The sequence below is a fragment of the Sorex araneus genome, chromosome 1, assembly GCF_027595985.1.
Source record: "Sorex araneus isolate mSorAra2 chromosome 1, mSorAra2.pri, whole genome shotgun sequence".
NCBI classification, from domain to species: Eukaryota; Metazoa; Chordata; class Mammalia; order Eulipotyphla; family Soricidae; genus Sorex; species Sorex araneus.
In genome coordinates this window covers 401,563,389-401,589,108 of record NC_073302.1, presented here as the reverse complement: position 1 = coordinate 401,589,108, position 25,720 = coordinate 401,563,389, and the positions used below count along the sequence as shown (strand labels likewise).

Below are 25,720 nucleotides of genomic sequence, written 5' to 3'. Positions count from 1 at the left end.
CAAATGAACAGAGGACGAAGTGAAATTCCAAAAGTTCTAACATAAAATTGGAGGTTGAGTCTCCCAGCACACTCAGAGATGCCCTGAAAGGTCCTACTTCTGCTCTTTGAAACAGTAACTATGGGAGCAAGAGAGCTCTCTCCCGCACATCTGTGCTTAAATATACATATGCGCATATACATACATCTATTTATAGCTAAATATATATTTTGATAGGTTTAGAGAATTGATGTGATTTAAAAAAATTCATTGGTATTCATAGTACACAGAAGAGACAGAAATAAGGTGAATTAAAAATATGAAACGTACCATACTCTGGGACCTGTCCCGTCCCACGCTTCAGCAGTAGCCTCACTCTTCTACCTCCAGATTTGATGAGTTCTATTGCTCTGGCGTGTGTCATGTCCCTTGTGCTCTCCCCATTGATTTCGATGATTTGATCTCCTACCTGCCAATGAAACAGTAAGGTGGTTTTACTCAAGTCATGTTTACAATACATCAGGCAAACAGCCCTGGGCCAGTTCATTTCCAGAGAGCCTCTGAACAATCAGGTTGCGACCCAGTGCTTCTTAGAAGAACCTAATACCTGGAAGCATCTTGAATCTGACCAGCAAACTTTATTATGGCAGAAATAAAACTTGCAGATCACAGAAGCTGTGGTGATCGGCTACTTATAAGTCAGCATGGCAGAGACTATAATGAAACAATTTAGTGTTTTTTTTTTTTATTTGCTTTTCGGGTCACACCAAGTGATGCACAGGGTTTACTCTGTTGGGGTCTCAGTAGCCGGCCTGAGACTTTGACTGCCCCTGAAAGCAAAATCCGGCCCTGTTTACAGGGTCCCGGGGGCCCTGCATTCCATACACTCCAGCATTCCACACACAGGCACTCTGGTTGAGGAGACAATGGGATGAGAGGTGTGACAGTTAACATTTACCTGAGCTAGTTAACCCGGCCCTGGGATTGGGGAATACAAATCATTAACTAGCATCTGTACTGAGCTCCACGAGATAAGCATGACACATGCGTGGAATGTCCCCCCATGACAGATTGTGTGCATAAAAACCCCTGTTTAAGAATCAATAAACGGAGACGGCTTGACCACCAGGCTCCCCCCGCTCTGCTCGGTGACCTTCTCAGTCGGTTTCTTTCTCGGCAGTAGGAATCCTGCGGCGAGCAGACGGCCAGGGCAGAGGCCTCTCCCCTTCCCACTCCCTCTCCCATAGGGAGTAAGTCCGGTGACTTCGGGGCTCATACTCCAGTGTGCCAGGGTTGACTGGCCAGGACCGTGACATTACTCCTGGCTCTACACTCAGGAATTACTCCTGGTGGTGCTGGGGGACCATTTGGGATGCTGGGAATGGAACCCAGGTCGGGCGCATGCAAGGCAAACGCCCTACCCGCTGTGCTATCACTCCAGCCCCACAATTTAGTGTTTTAAATAAAACAAAGGAAATATGTCTGATGCCACAATTCAAAACAATCTAGCATCTTTCCCTTGAACAAAAATTTAAGTATTTTGGGGTCTTTTCATGAAAACAGTGTCCACTTTGGCCTTTGTGCAGAATCTAATTCAGCATGTGGGAATGAATGATTGGTTAGGGTGTTTCTCTGAGAAATTTTGCATCATTTGCATTTCTCTGGTTGCTCTACAATATTGTATCTTTTGTAAATAAATAGTGTTTGGTTGATTTTTCAACTTGATGAATTTTCTATTAGAGTCCTTTGAATAAAAAATGAGATCCTCTGTTCTCCACACATGACTAATGCCCTTGATAAATCTTTGCCAAGTTCACACCTGATTGCCAGAAGTGATTTGGTTGAATACCAGTTCCTCCTGAGTGGTCAGAAATGCCTGGGCTCCAAAAGCAAACAAATCCCACTTAGCCTCTGTGAATAGATATTTGAATAAAAAAGGTTCAACCAGGAGACTCCCACAGCACCATTAATGTCAGGAACCTTTGATTTGAAAATGTTTCATTTCAGTGCAAGTCAATTAAGACAAATTAGCCAGGAAAAGCACAAGGAGCTGCTTTGCAAAAATGCTATTTTGAATGACTCCCTTAACCATAGCATCTTTAAACTTAAATTCCAGCAAGGCAAATTGCAAATGAACTCCCTATGGGAGTGCATTATCAAGGTGGGGCTTTCAGTTGGACCATCTCAATAGCAAGAAGGCATTCAAATAAGTGGGGCGAAAGAACAAACTGGTGGCAAGGAAAAGGAAGTGACATCTCAGTCTAACGAGGATTCTGTAAGGGGAAAGACTTCAATGTAGTGAAGGTCATCTTTCCCTTTTGTTCTCAATGGCCTTTGGAAGGATGATTTTTGGACAGGAGAAGTAGGTTTCATTGGCATGACTTCTGCGAAGAAACAGTAAAGACAAGACCAGATAAATTTGTTCTAAGGCCAAAGTTTGCCATCCTTTCCTTCAGTTTTTTTTTTTTTTTGTAAGGAAAGGTATGGTTTGGGACACGTCAGTGGTACTCAGGGACTTTTTCTGGCTCTGTGCTCAGAAGTGAGTCCTGGAAGTGCTCAGAGGACCATAAGAGGTGTTGGTGGTACTGGATTTTGAACTGGGGTTGGCTGAAGTGGTTGCCTACAAAGCAATTGCTTAATCTTTAGGTATTCTAAATCAGCTCTTCCTCTGAAGTCAAATGTATGGTGCGAAAACAGGTAGCCTGCCAGAGAGCTCAGCTAGTGTCAGAAGTTGGAACGATGATTTTTTATCCAGCAGTCCCCACCCAAGACCAAATTCTCATGGTATAGCATTAAATTTCAGAAGTACAATGAAAGTTCCAATGGAAGGTAGAACTGAGCCTTCATTCCTGGTTGACATCTTGTCTGAGCTGCACTCACTCACTCACTCACATAGCCAGCTGATTTCTAAACTTTTACTAGGATGTGTGCTTGGAAACTCCTACTCAACAGCAGCAGGCTAGGTTTACCATCTTCCTCTCAAAGCAGCTTTTCCTGTTTAATGCCACCATTGTCGATCCAAGGAAGCACTCTGGGGTCATACTGAATTCCTTATCTTCTTTCTCTTTCTCTCTCTTTTTCCCATCTATCATGTTGTCCTATATGTAGGGTTGCTAGCTAGCTCATTTCAGGCCTTTACCTGGACTTCCCCAATATTCTCTGGTTGATTTTTCCATCATTCTTGATTCATTCTCACCATCCATCTCACAAGGAAATGAAAGGGAATCTTCTTAAATACATCACGCTGTCTGAGGCATCTACACCTCATATAACCCTGTTCTCTTTACCATCTCCATGAAACTGATGAATTCTGGCATTCTCTCTCTGTCCACCATCTCCCCATTGCATCTGCATGTTTTTAGGAAGCATCTCCACACAGCGCATTTTGAGAACCACAAGAGAAGACATTCTAAGCATTCTCAAACCCAGAATCAAACCCCGACAGTCACCTGAGGCTTCTTCTGTCTGGAGACTGTTCGGATGCAAACCATGTGGGCTAAAGGGATCTTGTGGTGTGACAGAAACAGTCAGATTATCTACACTAGCCACATACTTTTGCAAAACCTAAAAACCTGGTGTTTTTCATGAGTTACTTTCCTTCTTTCCTGACTAGGAGTTCATTAGGAATTAGAAGAGTGGAAATTTGAAAGCGACAGTGTAGGTGTGGGTTGAGAGACTATGTGGAAGTTTAAGAGGAAAGGGACTCAAGATTTCTTACTACACAGTACTACACAGGGGATGGTGTGACATTTTATGTGTGGAAATTTCCAATCTGGAGCCCCAGAAAACACTGGGTATATATATATATATATATATATAATTTGGTGATGGTGTGGGGTTGGGCCACATCTAGCAGTGCTGAGGGGCTACTTTTCTGGTTCTGTGCTCAGGGGTCACTCCTGAGATGCTGACAATTGATTTAGGGTCAGGTGCAAACAAGGCACCTATCTTTCCAGCCTGGGGCTATAATTTTTATTGATTTCCTAGAAGCTCTATGCTGACCTGAGCTTGCAGATTTCTGTAATTTTAACTTTCCTTGTACATCTCCTCAAAAGGAGAAGAGAACAACTCTTGTGTCAGTAGAATAAAGAGTCTTTGATGGTTCATCTTGGACCTTTCAGTACCTCCCAAATATCCCTACTATTCCAGGGCTCCAGTAAAGACCGTACCAAATTCAGAAAATATGTATTTTGGGACAAAGTCCTACTCCATGGAAATGATGCCTTATCAGAAACCCTGAAACATTCCAGGTATTCTGGGTCTCTTGCCAAAGTAGGTCATTTAGACCCAGTGTCAATGGTAACAACCTCAGTCCAGGCTCAGCCTTAAGTATCTTTTTTTGTGTAAAATGATATAAATTGTAAAATGATTTGATTTTCATTTTTTTAAATCCTAACATTAGTATTACATACAACTGAACACCTATAAAGGTGATTAGAGGCTGCCCCAAAAGTCCTTGTCCCTCTCGGAGAGCCGGGTAAGCTGCTGAGAGTATCCTGACTGAATGGCAGAGCCTGGCAAGCTACCTGTGTTGTACTCGATATGCCAATAATAGTAACAACGACAGTCCTCATTCCCCTGATTCTGGAAGAGCCCTCAATATGCCATCAGGCTACACTAGCACACAACAGGGACGAATGGAGATGTTACTGGTGCCTGCTTGAGCAAATCGATGAACAACGGGATGACAGTGACAGTGACAGTGATACAACTGAAATGGAGCTTTTTAAATAAATTTGGGGTGTAATTTCTTTTAGTCTCACCCTCTTAGTGCTTAGACAGAGAAGATGATGGCTCTGTCAGGGGAGAGTCTTGTGCCCTGTGGCCCCAGCTGGCCGTCCTGCAGCTGCAGAGCCACTCAGAGCTGAGCTGACCCTCACATGGGAACCCATCAGGGATTAATTTATAAAACCAAGAGAAAATGTGCAGCCCTTTCAGGATTGAAGAACTAACTGGCTATGACTCTGATGTAGGCATTTCCTGATTTCTATTGAACTATCTTTAACTGAGCCACACTTTTCAAGTAAAATTTTAAATATCTCTTCTAATTAGGAGAAATTTTAGAAAATCAAGTTTGTATCAGAATTGAGAGAGATAAAGAGAGAGAAGGGAGAGAAGAGGAGATATGTGTGTGTGTGTGTTTGTGTGTGTGTGTGTGTATGTGTGTGTGTGGTGAGAGAGAGAGACAGATGAGTAATTTATTGATTTATTGTGTGAGTGACTAGCAGGTAAGGAAATATCCAATTTAGGAATTTGATCAAAGTCTTAGAGTAAAATTAAGCTTCCATTTTTTTTCCCCTGTGGAAGACATTCTCTCTGTGGTCTTTTGGGGTAACGACAACTTACAGTAATATGTTAGGGCCAGAATATGATAAAACTTTTTATGAAACAGTCTTACAAGTTCCTAATTTTTCTCTCACTTTCTTTCTCTCCCCTCCCTCCCTCCCTCCCTCCCTCCCTCCCTCCCTCCCTCCCTCCCTCCCTCCCTCCCTCCCTCCCTCTTCCCCTCCCTCCCTCCCTCCTCCCTCTCTCCCTCCCTCCCTCCCTCCCTTCCTTCCTTCCTTCCTTCCTTCCTTCCTTCCTTCCTTCCTTCCTTCCTTCCTTCCTTCCTTCCTTCCTTCCTTCCTCTCATACTTCCTTCTTTCCTTCTTTTTTTCTTTTCCTTTCTTTCTATCTCTTTCTTTTCAAGTTTGTTACACACATGGCTGTGCTCAGGGCTTACACTTGGTATACTCAAGGATCTCTCCTGGCAGTAATCAGGGAACCATATGCAGTGTCAGGGATTGAACCTGGGTTTGCTGTGTGCAAGGAGGTACCTTACTTGCTGATCTCTCTGGCCCAAGTTCTTAATTCTGTTCAGGCATTTTCTTTTAAATTACACATCACGGAATATTTTCCTTTCCTTTCCAAACAAACAAACAAACAAACAAACAAACAAATAAACAAACAAGAAAACAACTATTGTCAAATCATTGAACTTAGTTTGGATTCATCATGTAACTAATGAATGAATGAATTTTTATGATGCCAGTGTATGAGAACCCAGGTTCTCATACAAAAAATGCAAATGCTCTTTCTCTTAGCTACATTCCTTACCATAAAACTTCTTATTAGAAGATCAGGTAAAGGCTAAAACATCAGAATTTCTTTTCCCTTCTATCTTTTTTTTCTTTTTGCTACTCCCCTTGGTGCTCAAGGCTACTCCTGGCTCAGTGGTTCTTGGGGTATCTGGTGGTCCTGGAGATGGAACCTGGGCCTCCTATATGTGAACCTTACCTTCAAACCATTGAGTTTCACTGTTTCCAAATTTTATTATTTTTAAAGAGGTTAATAATTCAGATTGTATAAAAAGAATTAAACCTCTGTATTGTATGCATTCTTGTTGCCAAGTTCTAGAATGTACTTGGTTTAGTGACAGAGGGATAGTACAGAAGTACTTGCTTTAAGCAAGCTTAAGACACTTGCTTTGCATTCAGTCAACCCAGGTTCGAAATCCTGGAACCACATTTGGTCACCTGAGCATTTCTGGGAGTTATCCTTGAGGAAAGAGGCACAAATCAGCCTGAGGCACCAGTGGGAGTAGCCCAAACCACCGTCCCCTCTATCACCCCCAATAGAAAGTGCTTGATTTGACTCATGAAATCTTCATAAGAACTCGATTAATCTTGGATTTACTGCCGCACCTCAAAAGCCTCTTTTGCATAATTGAAGTGATCTTATAGTTCAGTATGAGGTGAATTTCTTTACAATTTTATGCCCATAAACAGTGGATGACTTTCTTTCTTATTTCATGCAAAACTTAGGCTGTGAGCCACTTTTGTGGCTAATGATCTGAGGTCACAGTAACTAACCTGCATCATAATTCTCCACAAAGGCTGCTTCTCTCACTGATTCAGCCACTCATGGGCATAGAACACTGTCTTTGTGTCATCTATAACTGTCACAGTTCCTGCCAAGTAGGTCCTTGGTTAATCACAGTTGAATAAAAGAAGGTTAGGTTTGCCTTTTAGTTACAGTACTTGTCTTCAGTCTCATGACATAGTAAGTTAAGTTTTATGCACCTTAGCAGATCTTAAAGCTCTCTTGAAATACTGCCTTAAGTATGTGTAGCCAAACCATCACAATTCAATAGTACTTATAGGAGATCAAATGAGGCTTTAATAATGTGACCTATAAAAATTGTCAGGGACCTGGTAAAGTTACAGGAAACAAATACTAAAGGACCGAGAGAAAGAGTAACAGAGGGCTGAGTTTGAGTGAGATCATAGTGTTCCAGGGGTCACAGGGATCAGGGTCAGGGTCAGGGTCGATGTCCACCACAGACCACAGCATTGGGCTCTATACCAGCAGGAACACTGGGCTTACTGGCTCAGCTGGATTAAAGGAAAATCTGATTTTCAACTTGACCTTTAAGCATGGAAAGGCTATTTTTTACAATGCACCTTTCCTGGTTGTTATCTTATTTTAGTTATTTTTTTTTTGGACTTGGGGGGGCCACACCTGGCAGTGCTCAGGGTTGACTTCTGGCACTGCGCTCAGGGATCACACAGCGAGGTTCAGTGGAACTTATGGGGCACCAGAGATTGAACTGCAATTGACAGTGTATAAAGCAAGCATTTATTTGCTTTAGTCTCTGGAAATTATTGTAATGACCATCAGAGTAACATTATTTTCCAAGGGTTTATAATGAATGAGTGAGGAATGTCCCCAGTTCTTCTATAGCACTGTGATAGAACAACAAAGGTTCAAAGAGAGTAGGAGTCTTCATTACAGATTGTTTGCCTCAATTAATCTGAATGTGGAAAATTGCCCGAGACTTTCTTTAGACTATGTTTTCAATAGTATTTATAAAATCTTCAACCTTGAATGACACAGAAGGGTCTGTCTCATATGTGGGACATTAAAAAAAACACCATAGACTTCCCGCTGCCGTCTGCGTCTCCGAGTTTCTGAAGTCACTCCCTGCTCGCCCTGCGCACCCCGTCTCCCGAACCAGCTTGTAACTGCGCAGGTCCATCAGGTACGAGGACCATCCCTCGGCCACGCCCTCCCGTCCCCCCCATCAACAGGAAGACACTGGGGGCGTGGCCTGTGTCTTAGTGGGCGTGGTCTAAAAGTGGGCGTGGCCACCTCTCAGAGCGGCCAACGCTAACGCGGCCGCAGTTATTCTTTGCTACCTCAGCTCAATCGGTACTGTGTATTCCTTTGAAAACTCACTTCTGGGATCTCAAACACTTACGCAAAATAGCCATTAGCTTAGGCTGACAGTATAAAAGCTATCAGTGAATAAGGGAAGTTTAGCACAATCGGAGCCCCTTCTTCCCACAAAAAGGAAGAGGAATAAATAACTACAAGGTTCCAACTCTACACTTCCGTGACAATATGAAGAAACAGCGAAAATCCCCTCCACGAAGAGAGGGAGAAGAAAAGATACTAGAAACCTCAAAAGAGTCTCCCAACATCTACGACCTCTCAGATAAACAATTCAGAGAGGAAATCTGGAGGAGACTCGACCTACTCCAAGCAAATATGGAACAGACATCCAATAAATTAAGGGAGGAGATGAATGAAGCGCTGGAACGGTCTACCAAGAAAATACAGGAATAAATGAGAGCAGAAATGAGAGCAGAAATTTCAAACCTTCGAACGGAAGTCTCACAAATAAAGGAATCGGTAGATGAAATAAAAATCTCACTAGATGCCCTCAACAGCAGAATGACTACAGCCGAAGACAGAATCAGCGAGCTTGAGGATGAGCTGCAGAAAGCTTACAGACAGCAACAAATAATGGCGAAAGACCTCAAAATGGCTATAGAGCGAATCAGAGCCCTGGGGGATGACTTCAAGAGGAACAACATAAGAATCATTGGAGTACCAGAACCACAGGGAAGTAACCCCAATGAAAAAAACATAGTCAAAGACATCATTACTAAGAAATTCCCAGAGCTGGAGAAATCAGGCGTCCAGATACAAGAAGTCCGAAGAGTGCCAGCAAAAAGAGACCCAAATAAAAAGACTCCAAGGCATATCATAGTCAGAATGGCGGATGCTGTAGATAGAGACACAATTCTACAAGTAGCAAGGTCAAAGAGGGAAATCACATACAAAGGAGCACCCCTCAGATTTACGGCCGATCTGTCAGAAGTAACCCTCCGAGCCCGAAGACAATGGTGGGACATAGTGAAAAAACTCAACGAAATGAATGCCTCACCAAGAATACTTTATCCAGCTAAACTCTCACTCAAACTCGAAGGAACCGTACACTATTTCTCGGATAAACAACAGCTCAGGAACTTCATAGACTCAAAACCAATCTTGAAAGAAGGTCTAAAGGGGCTACTGTAAGACAAGGAGGAGCCCCATAAGAACAACAAATCCCACAGAAAGATGACACAAAACCACATCACAATAATCTCTCTCAATGTCAATGGCCTAAATGCACCTATCAAGAGACACAGAGTGGCTAAATGGATCCGGAAATTAAACCCAACATTCTGTTGCCTGCAAGAAACACACCTGAACAAACAGAGTAAACATAGACTCAAAGTCAAAGGATGGAAAACAATCCTCCAAGCAAACAACCCCCTTAAAAAAGCTGGAGTGGCCATCCTGGTATCCGACAACATAGATTTCAGGATGAAAAAGATCAAAAGGGACAGCGAAGGTCATTTTCTGTTTATCAAGGGATATGTACAACAGGAAGAAATCACACTCTTAAACGTATATGCTCCTAACAAACGACCGGCTAAATATTTAAAACGACTCCTAACAGACTTCAAAGAGGAATACTATGCAGCTGTTAGAAAAAAGGAGGTCAAGAATTTTGTAGTTAAGTGGATGGGCATGAAAAGTTTCATGCTGAGTAAAATGAGTCAGAAAGAGAGAGACAGACATAGAAAGATTGCACTCATCTATGGTATATAGAATAACAGAGTGGGAGACTAACACCCAAGAACTGTAGAAATAAGTACCAGGAGGTTGACTCCATGGCTCCGAGGCTGGCCTCACGTTCCGGGGAAAGGTCAACTCAGAGAAGCGATCACCAACTACATTGTAGTCGAAGGCCATGTGGGGGAAGGGAGTTGCGGGCTGAATGAGGGCTAGAGACTGAGCACAGTGGCCACTCAACACCTTTATTGCAAACCACAACAGCTAATTAGAGAGAGAGAACAGAAGGGAATGCCTTGCCACAGTGGCAGGGTGGGGTGGGGGGGAGATGGGATTGGGGAGGGTGGGAGGGACACTGGGTTTACGGGTGGTGGAGAATGGGCACTGGTGAAGGGATGGGTTCCCGAACTTTGTATGAGGGAAGTATAAGCACAAAAGTGTATAAATCTGTAACTGTACCCTCACGGTGATTCTCTAATTAAAAATAAATAAATTTAAAAATTAAAAAAAAACACCATAATGGTGAAGTAATGAATACCAAAGACAATGGAAACAAAGATCATGAGAACTGGTATCGAGTAGGAAACATGCCTCTTGAGAGAGCCTGGAGACAGGACAAGGAGAAGCAATGCCTATGGCAGAGGGAAGCATTTAACCAAGAGCAGGAGTGGTGCTGAGAGGTGAAAAAGTGTTGTGTAGGAAACCCCATCAGCAACAGTACTATAGATCACCTTGCAGAAACGAATTTTAAAAGGAGTGACTCTTATAAAAGCAGGGTGGGAAGCAAATGGGGGAGCACTGGTGGAAGAAAGTGGACACTGGTGAAGGGATCAGTGGTGAAACATTGTATGCCTGAAATCCAATCATGAATAACTTTTTAATTTCACGGTGACTAAATTAAAAAAAAAAACCCTTCAACCTCTCTCAAGAAATTTCATCTCAGCATTAGTGTGGAATAGCACTTTTGGATTTATAGGTGAATCCTTAAGTGAGATAAAGCCAAAGCACATCCTAGCTAAGGAGGGTGATGTAGGCGAGGGGCACAGGTACTGCAGAATTCTGAGGAGTTGTCACTTGATGTGGGAGGCAGACCTTATTTCATACTCCTATCACTTGTGAATTATTCCTTGAGCAAAGACTTAGATGCAGCTCTAAAAATGTTTAGCTGGAACTGGAGAGATAGTACAAGGGATAAGGTCTTTGCCTTGCATGCCGCCAACCATGGTTTGATCCCTGCCACTGCATATGGTCCCTTGAGCACCACCAAGACTGACTCCTGAGTATAGAGACAGAAATAGCCCCAAGCAACACCCGATGTGGACCTCAAGTCCTCACCCCCACTTTAATGAAAAAAAAAAAAAAGTTTGTCTTTGACTTAGGTCTACACTACCTCTTGACAGGGATGGTGCTTTGCTGGTCATTCGAATCCAGGCCTGACGTTCCTGGAGATTTGGGGGAAAGGTCTCCACTCAAGTGCCTCTATTATTCTTACCATTCAAAAATCCTTGAAATTAGTGTTTCATGACTTTTTCAGTTGTGATCCCCTTCCAGCCTTATCTCCTTCCTGTTACCCCCTTTCCTACTGGTTGATCCTCATGCCATGACCCCCCTACTTAAAGTCATTTTCACCTACGGTCCCACTGTAATATCCTGAGGGTTCACAGGGGGACCATTTGGCCCCTGGTTGAGAATCATTGCTCTAATTTATAGCACAGAAGTATGCACAAAATTGGGGCTGGAGTGATAGCACAGCGGGTAGGGCATTTGCCTTGAACGCGGCCTACCAGGGTTTGATTCCCAGCATCCCATATGGTTCCCTGAGCACTGCCAGGGGTAATTCCTGAGTGCATGGGCCAGGAGTAACCCCTGAGCATTGCCGGGTGTGACCCAAAAAGCAAAACAAAAAAAAAAACCCCATAAAATTGTATCACTGTATTACTGTCATCCTGTTGTTCATCGATTTGCTCGAGCGGGCACCAGTAATGTCTCTATTGTGAGACTTGTTACTGTTTTTTGGCATATCGAATACATCACGGGTAGATTGCCAGGCTCTGCTGTGCGGGTGGAATACTCTCAGTAGCTTGCTGGGCTCTCCGAGAGGGATGGAGGAATCGAACCCGGGTTGGTCTCATGCAAGGCAAACGCCCTACCTGCTGTGCTATCACTCCAGCCCACAAAATTGAAATGATGCAAAAGTTCTGTTGTGGAAGTCAGCTCTGAATTGCACTTTGGTATCTTTCTTAGCAAATCTTTTTTTTTCTTGTGAACAACTATCAGCGCTAATCACATACATAGAAGTTTATTAGATAATTTCGTTTTCAGTTTAAGGTATTTTTTTTTAAGTTTTTTAAGTTTAAGTTTCTCCTTACTCTTCTAAGACTAAAATAATGTTGACATTCTATTCTCCAAATTGTCCACCCCCCACCCCAGCTCTGTGCACTTTCTCTGTGTGTTTGCTCTTAAAGCCCCTCTTTTTCCTGTGTCTGAACATGTGTTGTTCCTTTTTACTAGAAATAGCTTCCCACCTTTCAAATAGCTGAATCCATTCCATCCTTAGCACCCATCCAAAAACTACCAGTCTGGATTGTTACATTTCCTGTGTGTTTCTTTAAGAAGTATTACCTTTGCTATCATCACACTGTAAATGCTACAAGGACAGGGACTCAGCTATGTAGTCCAGATATCATATATCATATATGTAGTCATATATCTATCTGTATGTCCAATAGATGACTGAACACACACACACATGCACCGGATGATGAAATAAAGAGATTATATTTTGTTTTTGTTTTACATACCTTAGGTTCAATACATAATTAAATAATATCTCTAAAGACTTTTAAACTCAATTTTATGATTCATATCAACCAGGCCTGACCATGATTAAATGACAAAGCAGGTATGTGTTTTATAAACTCTAAACTATACAAACATAATTATAATTAATTGCAAGTAGTAGCATTATCATCCTCATTTGTCATCATAGTAGTCCAAGGGGGAAAATGAAATAATGTTATGCTTTTTGTAATGAATCTAGGAGGGAAGAAGCTAAACAACTGAGAATTATTTAATGTGGAGAAGAGGTGAATGTTTTCTGAAAATATCACTGCAGCATAAGAATTAAAAAAATAGTCTGTTGCTTTGGTAAGAAACCAGATTTAAAAATTCTAGATTGTTAGGAATTATTTTAAAAACTTTTGAACATTAATGTAGTTTTAAAAGTCCATGATTTTAGGTTAACAGTTTGTAGTAAAAGAATTTAACTTGAAATTGGGCAGATAACCTGAATCTATTTAGACACAGAGGGTAACTGCAAGCATGGCTGTCTGAACACAGTCTAGGAGATTCTAAAAAGAAGCTGAAGCGAAACGTATTTTATGAAGGAACATAAAAAAATATCATGGCCATTCCATTTCCATATGGTTTGACTTCTCAATCTAGAAGAGACTGAAAACATCTTACAATGATCTGCCTGAGTGGGAATGGAAACTCTCACGGCAGCCAGTGACTGCTTATCCATTTGCTCAGAAATCACTTAAAGTTTGGTCATGAAGTCAGTTTTTCCAGTTGATTGAAAAATAAACAAAAGGAAATGAAAGAGGAAACTTTGTATTGTGGACACATGTAGCTTTTTATTTCTCTTCCCTGGATATAATTGAGAGAAAACAAGAGATTATTATTTTGCATTATTCTGCCTACTTATCTAATCAGATCCATTTGTTTTCCAGAAGCAAACATTAGATTTTGTGTAATGAATTTCATAATGGCACTTGATCAAAATTTCTTGTTTCCTTGAAACTGTTTGTCCTGCACATGCTTTACATTTTCACTTACTTGTGTGTGTGTGTGTGTGTGTGTGTGCGCACTCACATACATGCACATCAGTTCTAGACCTGATCTATGATGGTGTGAAATAGAGTGTGAAAAGATACTTACAGATGGGTGTGTAGAGAAGAGCTTGACTTGCCTGGCTTTCGTCTCCAGCGCCCTATCTGATCCCCTGAACCCACCATGAGTGATCCCTGAACAACTCTGAGCCCTGTTAAGTGTTGTACAAAAACCAAAAAACAAATAGGTGGGTGTATCAGGAACTGGGATTTTGAAGATAACTTAATAATGAGAGTACCTCACGTTTGTGGGTAGGATGAGGATAACCAAAAAAGGCTTGGCTCTAACAATGAGACCCTATCCCCCAAGTTGATGAAATTGAGGTACCAGAGAATGATGACCACACTTAAACTTCCGGTCTGGTAGACACGCCCCCACCCCGGGGGAGGGAACAGTGTCCTAAGGGCCTACAGAGAGCTGCTGCCATGGAAGAGAAGTTGAGGGAGTCGAGGGAGGAGTATACACCTTGCAACTTCTCTGTGGAAGTCAGAATAAAGTCCCTCATTATTAGAAAAGATCTCCCTTATCTCCGAATCATCATTCATAGGCCCCACCTTCTAATACATATCACCTGCTTATCCCAAGAAACTGATGTCATGTTTCCTGACCTGGAAAAAGGAAGTTGGCAGGTGCAATTATATTACGGATGGGGAGTTGGGAAGATTATCCTGCAAGAGCTGGGTGGGCACACGATCACAGGATCAATGCCTGAGAGACAGAGGATATAGGGACAGAGCTGAGGTCAGGGATGAGCGCTCTCTGTCGCTGGCTTTGGTGGGGGGGAAAGGGCTACACTTTAAGGAATGGAGGTGACTCTAAGATGCTGGAAAAGGTGAGGAGATGGGTGTTGAGCAGAACCTACATGAAGAAGGAGCCAGTCCTACTGAAGAGTAACTGGATAGGAGCCCAATGAAACTGATTTGGAATCCTGTGCCTCGGAACTGAGAGAAAAATGCATTTGTATTGTTTTAACCCGGTAAACCTGTGGCCAGTTTACTTCTTAGCAGGAATAGAAAGTGAATAAATATTCTTCTTCTTGCATCTACATCTGATCTGCTCGTGCTTTTCATCACTCAGCTTGAACAGAAAGCTCCAGGACAAGAGAGTTCAAGTTCTGCAGATGTGTCCCCAGGATATGAGAGAGAGAGAGATAGACAGACAGACAGAGAGACAGAGAGACAGAGACAGAGAGGAGTGAAGAAGAGAGGCATGAGAGAGAGGGTGAGGAAGAGAGAGAAAAGGGAGGTTGTCAATGGATTTGAGGAGGTGGAACAAATGAAATTCTATAGCTCAGTGGACAGGGTATGGTGGGGATAGATTTTGAAACAATGAGACCCTAACCCCCAAGTTGATGAAATTAGAAGGTGGAGTCTATAGAAGGTGATTAGGAGATGAGGGAAGGTTTAATGCCTTATAAGAGGCTCCAGGGAGAGGTTCACTTCTCCATCACATGAGAACACAGATCCAGCATGTGGCTCTTACCAGACACCAGGTCTGCTGATGCCTTGAGGCCACACTCAAGCCATACCATGCATGAGCATTGCTTAGAAGCCACCCAGTCTGTGGGGATTTGTTATTGCAGTCAGAATGGACTGTGGCAAAGGCTTTAAGAAGAGATTAAAAAACGAGCCCTAGAGACCAGGGAGTGATAATTTTACCCAAATCACATTGGGGAATCTCTTTTGGAGAACTACTGTTTTTGAGTATTTTATTTTGACACATACAATCTTAGGATATTTAGAAAGACCAGTGGTAGAAGGGCAACTGAGTGTGTGCGTTCTTTGAAAATGCTGAACACTGGCCTGTGTATGTGGCAAAGGGGAAGGGCGCGTGCACTGTGGTGTGAAGCCTGAGATCAACCTGGCACCATGCAAGCACAGCGCCAGGTCGTGAGAGTCCTGGCTGATACAACAAGGGGAGGTGGGCATAAAACAAAATTGCTAGAGATTTCAGAGTTGGCTTTTTTTTTTTGTTTTGCTTTTTGGGTCACACCCAGCGATGCTCAGGGGTTACTCCTGGCTCTGCACTCAGGAATTACTCCTGGCGGTGCTTGGGAAACCATATGGGATGCCGGGGATTGAACCTGGGTCGGCCGCGTGCAAGGCAAACGCCCTACCCGCTGTGCTATCGCTCCGGCCCCTGAGAGTTGGCTTTTTTAAAAAATTTTTTTTTGAATTTTATTGAATCACCATGAGATAGTTACAAGCTTTCATGTTTGGGTTACAATCTCACAATGATCAAACTCCCATCCCTCCACCAGTGCACATTCGCCACCACCAATATCCCGAGTATATCCCCCCTTCCCATCCTCCCCCTGCCTCTATGGCAGACAACATTCCCCATACTCTCTCTCTACTTTTGCGAGTTGTTTTTTTATTTAGCCAGCATCTAAGCCCCATTAATCCCCTTTTCCCGTCTCTACCACAGGCCTCTCAGTTCTCACATCTCTGGCTACTATTTGCCATTTGCTGATCTCTCCCTATTTTGTTGTTGTTGTTGGGAACATGCTACAAGCTTCTGTTAAAGCTCATGTCTGATTGTGTTTCTTTCCAAACACCTCCCATGCTTCCTCAACAAAATTCAAACTCCTGTCAGAGTGTGAAGAACATCTAGGAGCACCGCCCCCCCCGCCCTCCCCAGCCTCCAGCCCCCAGCCCCCAGCTACCCTTCCACTCTACCAGATTTAGTCAGGTTGAATCCTCATTCCCCCTCTCTAGACTGGGCTTTCCCACCCCTGCTCTTTTACCTTGACATCACCTCTGCTTGAAAGATACCATTTTCCCTACTTTTCCAATCCTGCTTCATACTTATTTTTCAGAACTCCACTCATTTCCTCCCTACACAAATTTGTCTTTCCTTCTCTATGTCTATGGTACTTTAGCTAAAACTCTCCCATAGCACTCTTGATGCATTCCTTTTCCTTATCCTAGCTATTTGTATGTTCATTCTTCCCACCATCACTGCCTTAGCAACAAAAATCCTGAACAAAGACTATAACTTTATACCTCCTATGTCGGTACCTGCTATATTGGCAGAGGATAATCATTTTGTTTCTCTGAAACCAACCATCCTGCATGTTGCACCTGTGTTTTGTGTGTGTGCATGTGTGTGCATGAGTGAGGGTGTGTGAGTGTGTGCGTGAGAGAGCGAGAGAGAGACTGCATTCTAGACCTGCGAACAGTAAGAAATTGAGAACTAGAGTGTGCAAAAGTATGTCGACTGGGATTTGGTAGATCAGTTAATAATGGAATTATTTTAAAGGTATGGAAAGGTATGGGTAGGGTTAATACAATTGATATAACTAATGAGGGGAAAAAGATAGCTATAACGGTGCTGTGACTAGTAGTAGGTAACGCATTGCCTTAAAGATAATAAACAATGACCCAGACTCTAGGGTATACTGTGAAAGACCCAGCCCTGCCAGGTATGTCTCCATATAACTCACAGCTTCTAAGGCCCCAAGCAGTATTGCATCTTCAGGCCAACTTTTGGGCCACATCTGGTGATGCTTAGAAATTACACCTGGCTCTGTACTCAGAAGTCACTTGAGGCTGGGCTCAGGGGGATCAAGCCCAGGTCAGCTGCATATGAGGCAAACACCTTATTCACTGTACTAGCTCTTTGCCCCCTAACAACCTCATTTTGGTCTTGAATTTCATAGGAATAATGATTTAACAAAGTCTATAATATATCTTACAATATGAACACAAGGGAAAATGTACAAATATAAAATCAATCCCATCTTCTTCTTGCAATGAGAAAGTAGTTTAGCAATAGTAGCAAGTCATAAGGAAGCAGCCGAAGACCCAGCATTTGCTGAATCTTGTGGTAAGTATAGGGAAATAACTTCATATGGGACTTACAGTGAGACCTAGGACACAGTTTATGCTTTGATAGTATTCTCAGTAGCAACCAAAATGGTGCTAACTGCATGTCAGAGAGAGGAGCTGGGGAGTTAATCAAACATCTGCTGTTCCTCCTAAACCAATCTGTGGCACTGAGGGCCAGGGGCCTATCTTTTAAAATTATTATTATTATCATTAAAAATTTTATTTTTGGTACAAAAACAAAAGATTGAGATTTATTCCTCTTTGTGCTAGGGGGTTGAGGCAACATGTGATACTTGGGGTCAAACTTGGGGCTCCTGCATTCACAGCATGCGCTCCAACAAAGAGTTTGTCTTATTTACTGATCTGTGATTTCTATTCTTGCTTTTAAGGACTCTGAGCCTCAGGAAGGAATAGAGTCATGTGAAAGGCCACCCAGCTATAGCTATAGTTAACAAGATAGATCCAGCTTTCCTTGAGGGCTCGAAGGATAGTACCGTGGGTAGGGTGCTTGCCTTGCATGTGGCTGATCTGAGTTTGATCTCTGGCATCCCATATGGTCCCTTAAGCACTGCCAGAAGTCACGCCTAAGGACAGAGTCAAGAAAAAGCCCTGAACACAACTGAGTGTGGCCCACAATAGCAACAACAAAAGACCAACACTCCCCTCCCCCCCCCCAAAAAAAAAAAACCTCCACAATGAAACCAAATCAGAACAAAACAGATACAGTTTTTCTAATAACGGAAGTTCTGTATGAGGCTGCTTATTGTGCACTGTTGAGGAGAAAAGAAAGGCCCAATAATAGGTTTTCCTTTGTTCAGAGTTGAAGGTTTCTTCTTCATGAATAAGAAACGATGAAAGGTGTTTGATGTGTGAGGAATCATTGGGATGATACTTAAAAATACACATGATCCTGTGTCACATACAGTTTTTGAAGTCCAGATTCAGTCAAGCATGAGCAGGATGAGAAAGAAGGTCTGATTAAAGGTGTAATGAGGGTCCCTAATGATTATCAATAAATCTTGTTAGTACTTCCACGGCCAGGCTATCTTTACCACTCTACTTTGTCCTTGAGTAAATGTTAGTTAGGTTTGTATTGTTAACATTACAAATGTTGATGTTTCACAAGCACAGAGAGTAACGGATGTCCTTGTGTGCATTTTTTAATATGCACAAGGAGCATACAAGGCAGAAAAGCTCACGTCGCTGGGCTTTTCTGATCTTTGCTTATAATGAACATGCAGTCTTTTTTCTAAAAGCTTAATTTTAAGATAGTTCTCCAGAGGAGCTTAGCTCATTGCCACAGTATGCCATTGTCCTGGCAATGAATGTGTGGATTATAATAATTTTTCTATTGATATGCTAAGGCTGAATAAGTAGAAAGTTAAAGTTGCATTGTATCACTATCATTTTGATACACAAAATAAACATTATCCACTTTAGTTTCTTTTACTATTTAAAGTCACATATTAATTACTTAGATTTTACAACTCGGAATGTAGCCGAGTGTCTAAAAATCTTGTTTCTGTTCGAGCTAATTCAGATTGTCCATCCATGCATGAGAACAGCTGAGCTATGAAATTGGGCAGCATGTTTCCTGGCAATAATGAGGAGATAATATTCCTTAGGAGTATTTAAGTGACATCACTATTGATAGGTTAATTGGAAATAAAAACGTAAAGCTTTCTTAAATCACTAGAATAAAAAGCCTCTGGTTTATTGTAGCTTCACATTGTACGTTTTGAACTCTACCCACTTTGCGATTTAGGTTAATAACTGCCTGATTAATGAAACTGCAGCTGCTATCAGAATTCCACATACCACCCATGGCAAATCAACCATTTCCAAAAGGAGACTTGCCCATTCACATCTTGATTCAGTCACCAGGCTATCTCTACTCCTTTACTGAATTCTTGACAAATGACTACTGGAGCCAATGGAATGAAGAGAATTCTGGATGATGAAAAGAAATGTGATTTGATGGGAAGTCATGAGACCAACAGGCACTGATAATCTGACATCTGAGACCCCCTTCTATGTTTAGAACTGAGAATAGCACTGGCTGTGACTAAATAGTTTCATAATTATTCTTTAAACGGCAGCAAAAGTGATACTAGTCTATTGTGAATGCTGGCTAGACTCAAATTAATTTTGGTTCTCTGTGTGAATGTTTGTACCCATGCTACTGCAATATGTGAATTAATTATACAAGAACTTATTATACAGTATATACCCAGATGACAACTTTGTTCCTTCAAAGTAATATCAATAATTACTGAACATAATTCTAGGTCAGATAATTTCTTGTCTTGTTAGAAATATTATCTTTACTCTCAAACAAACATACGTACTCTCTAAGAGCTAGAGAAGACAAAAACAAATTCAAATTTGGAAAATGCACTTTGAAAGTGAAATTCTGATGCATATATTACTATTTTACTGTTATTATTGTTATTGTTATTGTTATTATTATTTACACTGAGCACTGCTAACTTACTTGTAAGTGCCATATCATACCACCCATGGCAAATCAGGCATTTCCAAAATCACTTTGGAAGAACTGGATGTGAAATTTTCCTCTGCATGCTGGGAAATGCTGATTGTTTTCTTGCAATGTCATACAGCACCCCTCTCCTCACTCTGTAAAAAGACAACTACAGCGTCTTTCTGCATGGGTCCTTGTGTCCAGAAAACACCTCACTGGATCACCCTTATACAAACGAGCCTCTTTGCAGGTTTGTTAGGCGGTTGTGTTTCTTCTTTCATAAATTTCTTCTTCTTTCATGAATTTCAAAGAAGATAGTGTATCTTCTTTGTCTGCATTACATATTACAAATACATTCTCTTAATGTGAAGCTTATATTTCCACTCAATTCGTGGTGTTATGACATAGAGACACTTCAAATTTTAAAGGATTAATTTATAAATAATACTCCTTTATGGTGATTTCAACTCGTTTTGTGTGCGTCTTGTTTATAAATTCTTTGCCAACCAAGATAAGGCATATTTTCTTCTAAAAGTTTTCAATGTTGGCTCTTTACATTCAGTCTTGAGTGTACCTGGAGTTGTGGTATGTATTGCATAAAGCAACTGTTGGGAAAATTATCCTAATTATCCTACTACAAATCAAGAGTTTATCCTTTATCCCTGACTTGCAACTACATACTGAGAACTCATTACCTATTGTTCTCTCATTGGGCTTCCCACTGAATCCTCTGGTCAATTTAACCACAACAATATCCATATCCCATGGTTTTGATTGTTAGAGCCCTAAAGATAAGTTTTCAAATACGTAAGACTAGAGGTTTTCTCACTGATACCTTTGATTTTAAACAGAAATGTTTCAAAAAAACTTTAGGTTACAGAGTGACTATCAAAGTTTCTGGCTGAAGGATAATAAGTTTACTTTATCTTTCAGTTCTACCTGTGAAGTGTCATGAAATTCATTAAGTGCCAATTACTAACTCAAATATTTTAATTGTAACTCACAGACAAAGGTTTTATTAGAAACTAATACATAGCTGTTTGAAGGTCTTTAGAAAATGAAAAGTTTCTTCCTCAAAGAATTAAATTCATTTGCATAAATAAAAGTAGAATTATTTGACCGTCTTGTCATTTCCTCAGTGAAATATTTAGGAAAAAACTGAATTATAAAGAATAAACTATTTATTTTCTCTTATTGTATATTTTATGGATGGTCCATTCAATGTCAAAATACCTATTTTATCAGAGTAAGTATGCAAAATTATTTAGGAGATTTTAAAGCTCTTTTCTCTTTCTTAATAATTTAGATTTTTCATTAAGTTTTGAAAGCAATAAAATGTCACAAAAAGACATGATTATTGCTTCTCTAATAGAATACTGATGCCGTATTATATGTTCTATATGTTCTATATCCATATAGAACAGTGGAGTCTGAGCTTCCCCAAACTACACATTTCCCTAAATTTCCTTGCTGTATCAAGAAGCGGTATCTCTGTTGGCATAAAAAGCTCTGACATACTTCTGTGTTCCATTGTTCTACCTGTTGTTATGTTCTCTTGGACATTCTTAATATATTCTTTCTATTTTCTAGTTTTCCTTTCCAATCTGTAATCTTTGTTCTCCCTTGAATATCTGGGATTTAAGTGGACTATTCTATGCATTCATTTCATTCCAAAAAATTTGTTGTGCTACTGATAATGCCCAGCCCTTTTGGAAAACAATATGGACAATTCTCAAAAAAATTAGAAATTGAGCTTCCATTTGACCCAGCAATACCACTCCGGGGAATATATCCCGGAGAGGCAAAAGGTATAGTAGAAATGACATCTGCATTTCTATGTTCATTGCAGCACAATTTACAGTAGCCACAATCTGGAAAAAAAACCCAAGTGCCCCAAAACAGATGACTGGTTAAAGAAACTCTGGTACATCTACACAATGGAATACTATGTAGCTGTCAGAAAACATGAAGTCATGAAATTTGCATATAAGTGGATCAAAATGGAAAGTATCATGCTGAGTGAAATGAGTCAGAAAGAAAGAGACAGACATAGAAAGATTGCACTCATATGTGGAATATAAAGTAGCTGAGAGGTGCAAGCTTACAATGATGCAATTTCTGGAAGATATTTCTTTGGACTTAGTTACTTAAATACTAAAATACAGAAATCCAAAACTGTGCGGCCACTAGTGCGGCCACTTGATCTCATAGCTCTTCATTATCAGCAATGGAAAGCAAATTATCAAATGCTTCCTTTTCAGCAGGTCCGACTTTAGGGGGGAGAAAATCCAAACAATAATAGTGAGTTTTTTGTTAATATATTGAATGTAATCAAAGTAAAGTGAAATTTATAAGTTACACAGGCAGGGTGGGGGACTGGGGAGGTGGGGGGGAGGGGGGAAGTATACTGTGATTCTTGGTGGTGGAATATGTGCACTGGTGAAGGGATGGGTGTTTGAGCACTGTATGACTGAGACTTAAACCTAAAAGCTTTGTAACTTTCCACATGGTGATTCAATAAAAGAATAAATTAATTAAAAAAATACAAACGACTGAGAATACAACCATTTAAAGACTGCCCTTCACTGATGCTTGTATTCTCACAATGGCTGACAAAATTCCATACACTTTCCCATCTGAGTTGTTCTTTTTTTAAAAAAATTTATTTTATTGAATCACCCAACCTCTGCCCCTCACCCCCATCTCCGCCTGCGTAATTGATAAATTTCACTTCATTTTCTCTTTACCTTGATTACATTCCATAATTCAACATAAAACTCACTATTGTTGGAATTTTCCCCCAAGAAAGACAGCCCTATTTCCAAGGAAGCATTTGATAGTTAGTTTTCCATTGCTAAGGCTGGAGAGATATGAAGTCCCACTGTTTCAAGTACATATAATTTTTTTCCCCTCCTTCCCGTGCCACCAAGTTCATGCTTGCTTAATAAGTAGTCCTCATATTATGGCTGACACCATGCCGCCCGATGAGAAAAAAGGATATTTCCCATCCTCGGCTGGCATGGGGCTATGGCTTAGTTCACAGTCTAGAGACATGGCTGCAAGCAGTTTCTGGAACCAAAAGTAGTTCCTCCGGATTCTGGTTGATCTGCAGCAACGTGGCCGCACAAGAGTGTGGCCTTCCGGGTCGAATCTCTGCGGAGCATGTGCTGGTATTGGCCCGAGACTCCCCAAGTGTCCTGCTGTTCCAAGTACACAATTTTTTTTCACCCTCCCATTCCCACGCCTCTAAGTTCGTGCCTGCTTAACAGACCTCATAATATGGTGGACGCCACACCACATTTCTCCTTGAAAAGGGAAAAGAACCAAGAAAGGAGGATATTTCCTCTCCTTGGTCGGCGTGGGACTATGGCTTAGTTCGCAGTCTCGAGAAGTGGCTGCTACTTTGATTACCTTCAATATTTCAACAAAAAACTCAGTATTATTGTTTGGAGTTTCCCCCCACAGTCAGACCTGCTAAAAAAGGAACCATTTCACATTACTGACAATTAACACAGCCGTGCAGTTTTGTTTTTGTATGAAGTCCAGGGAAAATTCTGCCAGTAATTGCCTCCCTGCAAGCTTTTACTTCCCTTTTGTGGTGCTCATATGATGGAGAAGCCTGGAGAGCATGGGCCAGGGGCTCCCATCACAGTCTGGAGGCCTCTCCGGGAGCTGTTCGTGTCCAAATTAGTTCAATTGCCTCCGGGGTCGAGTTCGTGCAGCCACTGAAAGGACTTTGCCCGCGTGGCGCTGTGCTTAAATATCAGCAAAGGGCAGAACCGGTGAACCCGCACCCTGGGATCTTCTGGGTGGCCCGCGGGAGGTACCTGCATTCTGTGTTCTAAAGACCGGCTGTCGCCTTGCTGCGCCCAATAAGGAAGAGTTGAGAGAGAGAAAAACCCTGCCCCGCTGGCAGAGCATGGGCCAGGGACTCCCATCATTCTGGAAGCCTCTCTGGGAGCTGCTCGTGTCCAAATTAGTTCAATTGCCTCCAGGGTCGAGCTCATGCAGCCTCCGAAAGGCTGAGTTGTTCTTTTCCTTCAGAGGCTCTCTAATTTACATAAAGAAATTCAAGACACTCAGACAAAAGACATACCTAGTCCCACAGAAGCCTGCCTTGTCCCTGTACACACTCAGGCCCAGACTAGGAAGTCATCATTCTGAGCTTTGCATGCTTCTCACCAGCAATTCCCCAGGTGTCTAATATCTGAGATACCAAGTCATTAGCTCAACTGCTACCTCATAGGTCAGAAGGGCTTCCTTATCTCTCCCTAAGAGATTTGAACTGTACAACCCCACATTCAGGGTTAGGTGAGGTTTTTTTCCACATTCTTTTTAGGTCTTCTTTCTTTAAGTTTGAATTTGAGTTCTTTAAGAGTTTAGTACCAGGCCTGAGTGACATTCCAAGACAATGCTGACCTCTGTCCAGCAGGACACATACAACTTTGCAAGGCAAGAAATCAAAGCAAAAGTTATCACAGGGTCCCCAAAAGGGTCAAATGGATTAGTTAGGAAAAACAAGGCAAGGGTTAAGCAAACAATCCAAGAATAGGTTTTGTTTTGATATTTTATCCCTCTTTTTATCTAAAAGTAGAAATATTTTGCAAAAGAAATTTTACTCGAGAAAGGTAATGAATGATGTATAAGAACAGAGTTGCTTTGACTGAAACAGGGCTGTGGACACAGTGCATACTTGATCCTCAAATTATTGTCTGGATTCTATTTCTAACCCAAGGGATTCTTTGGAATCCTGAAATTATCTATAGTCTTCCTATATGATAAAGGTTCTGCTTTATGGGGACCCCACTGTGGATAGTCCCCACTTTTCTCATATCTACTGTTAAAGACACATCGAAACCTCACTCAAAATCATATGGTTAGCATTCTCTTCAAGGAAAACTTAATATTTTCTATGTCAAATGCTAAATACTTCTATTATAATCATAGGAATGACATGTCAAAGAGATCTTAAAACAGCCTCATTTTAAGTAGTAGGTCCAAATATGCACTTGGAATCATTTATTAGTTTGATCACACTTTTTTCTGCCACAACCAGCAGTGCTCAGATCTTCATCCTGGCTCTGTGCTCAGGGATCACTTCTGTCAGAGCTCAGCGGACCATGTTGGGTAACAGGGACAGAACCCAGGTCAACTGTGTGTAAAGAAAGTGCCCTACCTGCTGTACTATCTTGAATCCCAAGATCACATTTTGATCTGATTTTGAATTATAAGAATTATGGTTGTTTTTGTTTTGGGACAACACCTAGTTGTTCTCAGGCATTACTCTGGGCTTTATGCTTGGGGGTCACTCTTGGTGATCCTTGGGGGGCCATGAGGTACCAGGGATTGAACCTAGGCCTCTCGTATGTGAAGTGTGTGCTCAGACTATTAAATCATCTCTCTGACTTCAAGAATTAGAGTTCTGTTGAAGTCTTTGTTTAAAAGTTATTGATGTAGGTAAACACCATAAAAATATATTTCCACAAAGTAGGGATTGAATCCTTTTATCATAATCACTCAGATTTACCTCTTGCCTCTTTTCATCACTTTCACTTTAAATAACTGATGATCTAGGGCACCCCTGGCATTATTATGTATTTAAATTTATTACCTTATTAAATTATTACAGAAACTCTGCAAGGTAGGAATG

General features: G+C 41.4%; 1 protein-coding gene across 11 annotated transcripts in view; it reads right to left on the bottom strand.

Moving 5' to 3' along the window:
- MAGI2 (membrane associated guanylate kinase, WW and PDZ domain containing 2) overlaps positions 1-25,720 on the bottom strand; it is a 1,445,467-nt gene that overhangs the window by 62,889 nt on the left and 1,356,858 nt on the right. For all 11 annotated transcript variants that reach the window (XM_055133467.1, XM_055133407.1, XM_055133431.1 and 8 more), the window contains one exon: positions 310-448. In XM_055133467.1, coding sequence (XP_054989442.1) covers positions 310-448 — 139 coding nt within the window. The remainder of the gene's footprint in view (positions 1-309; positions 449-25,720) is intronic.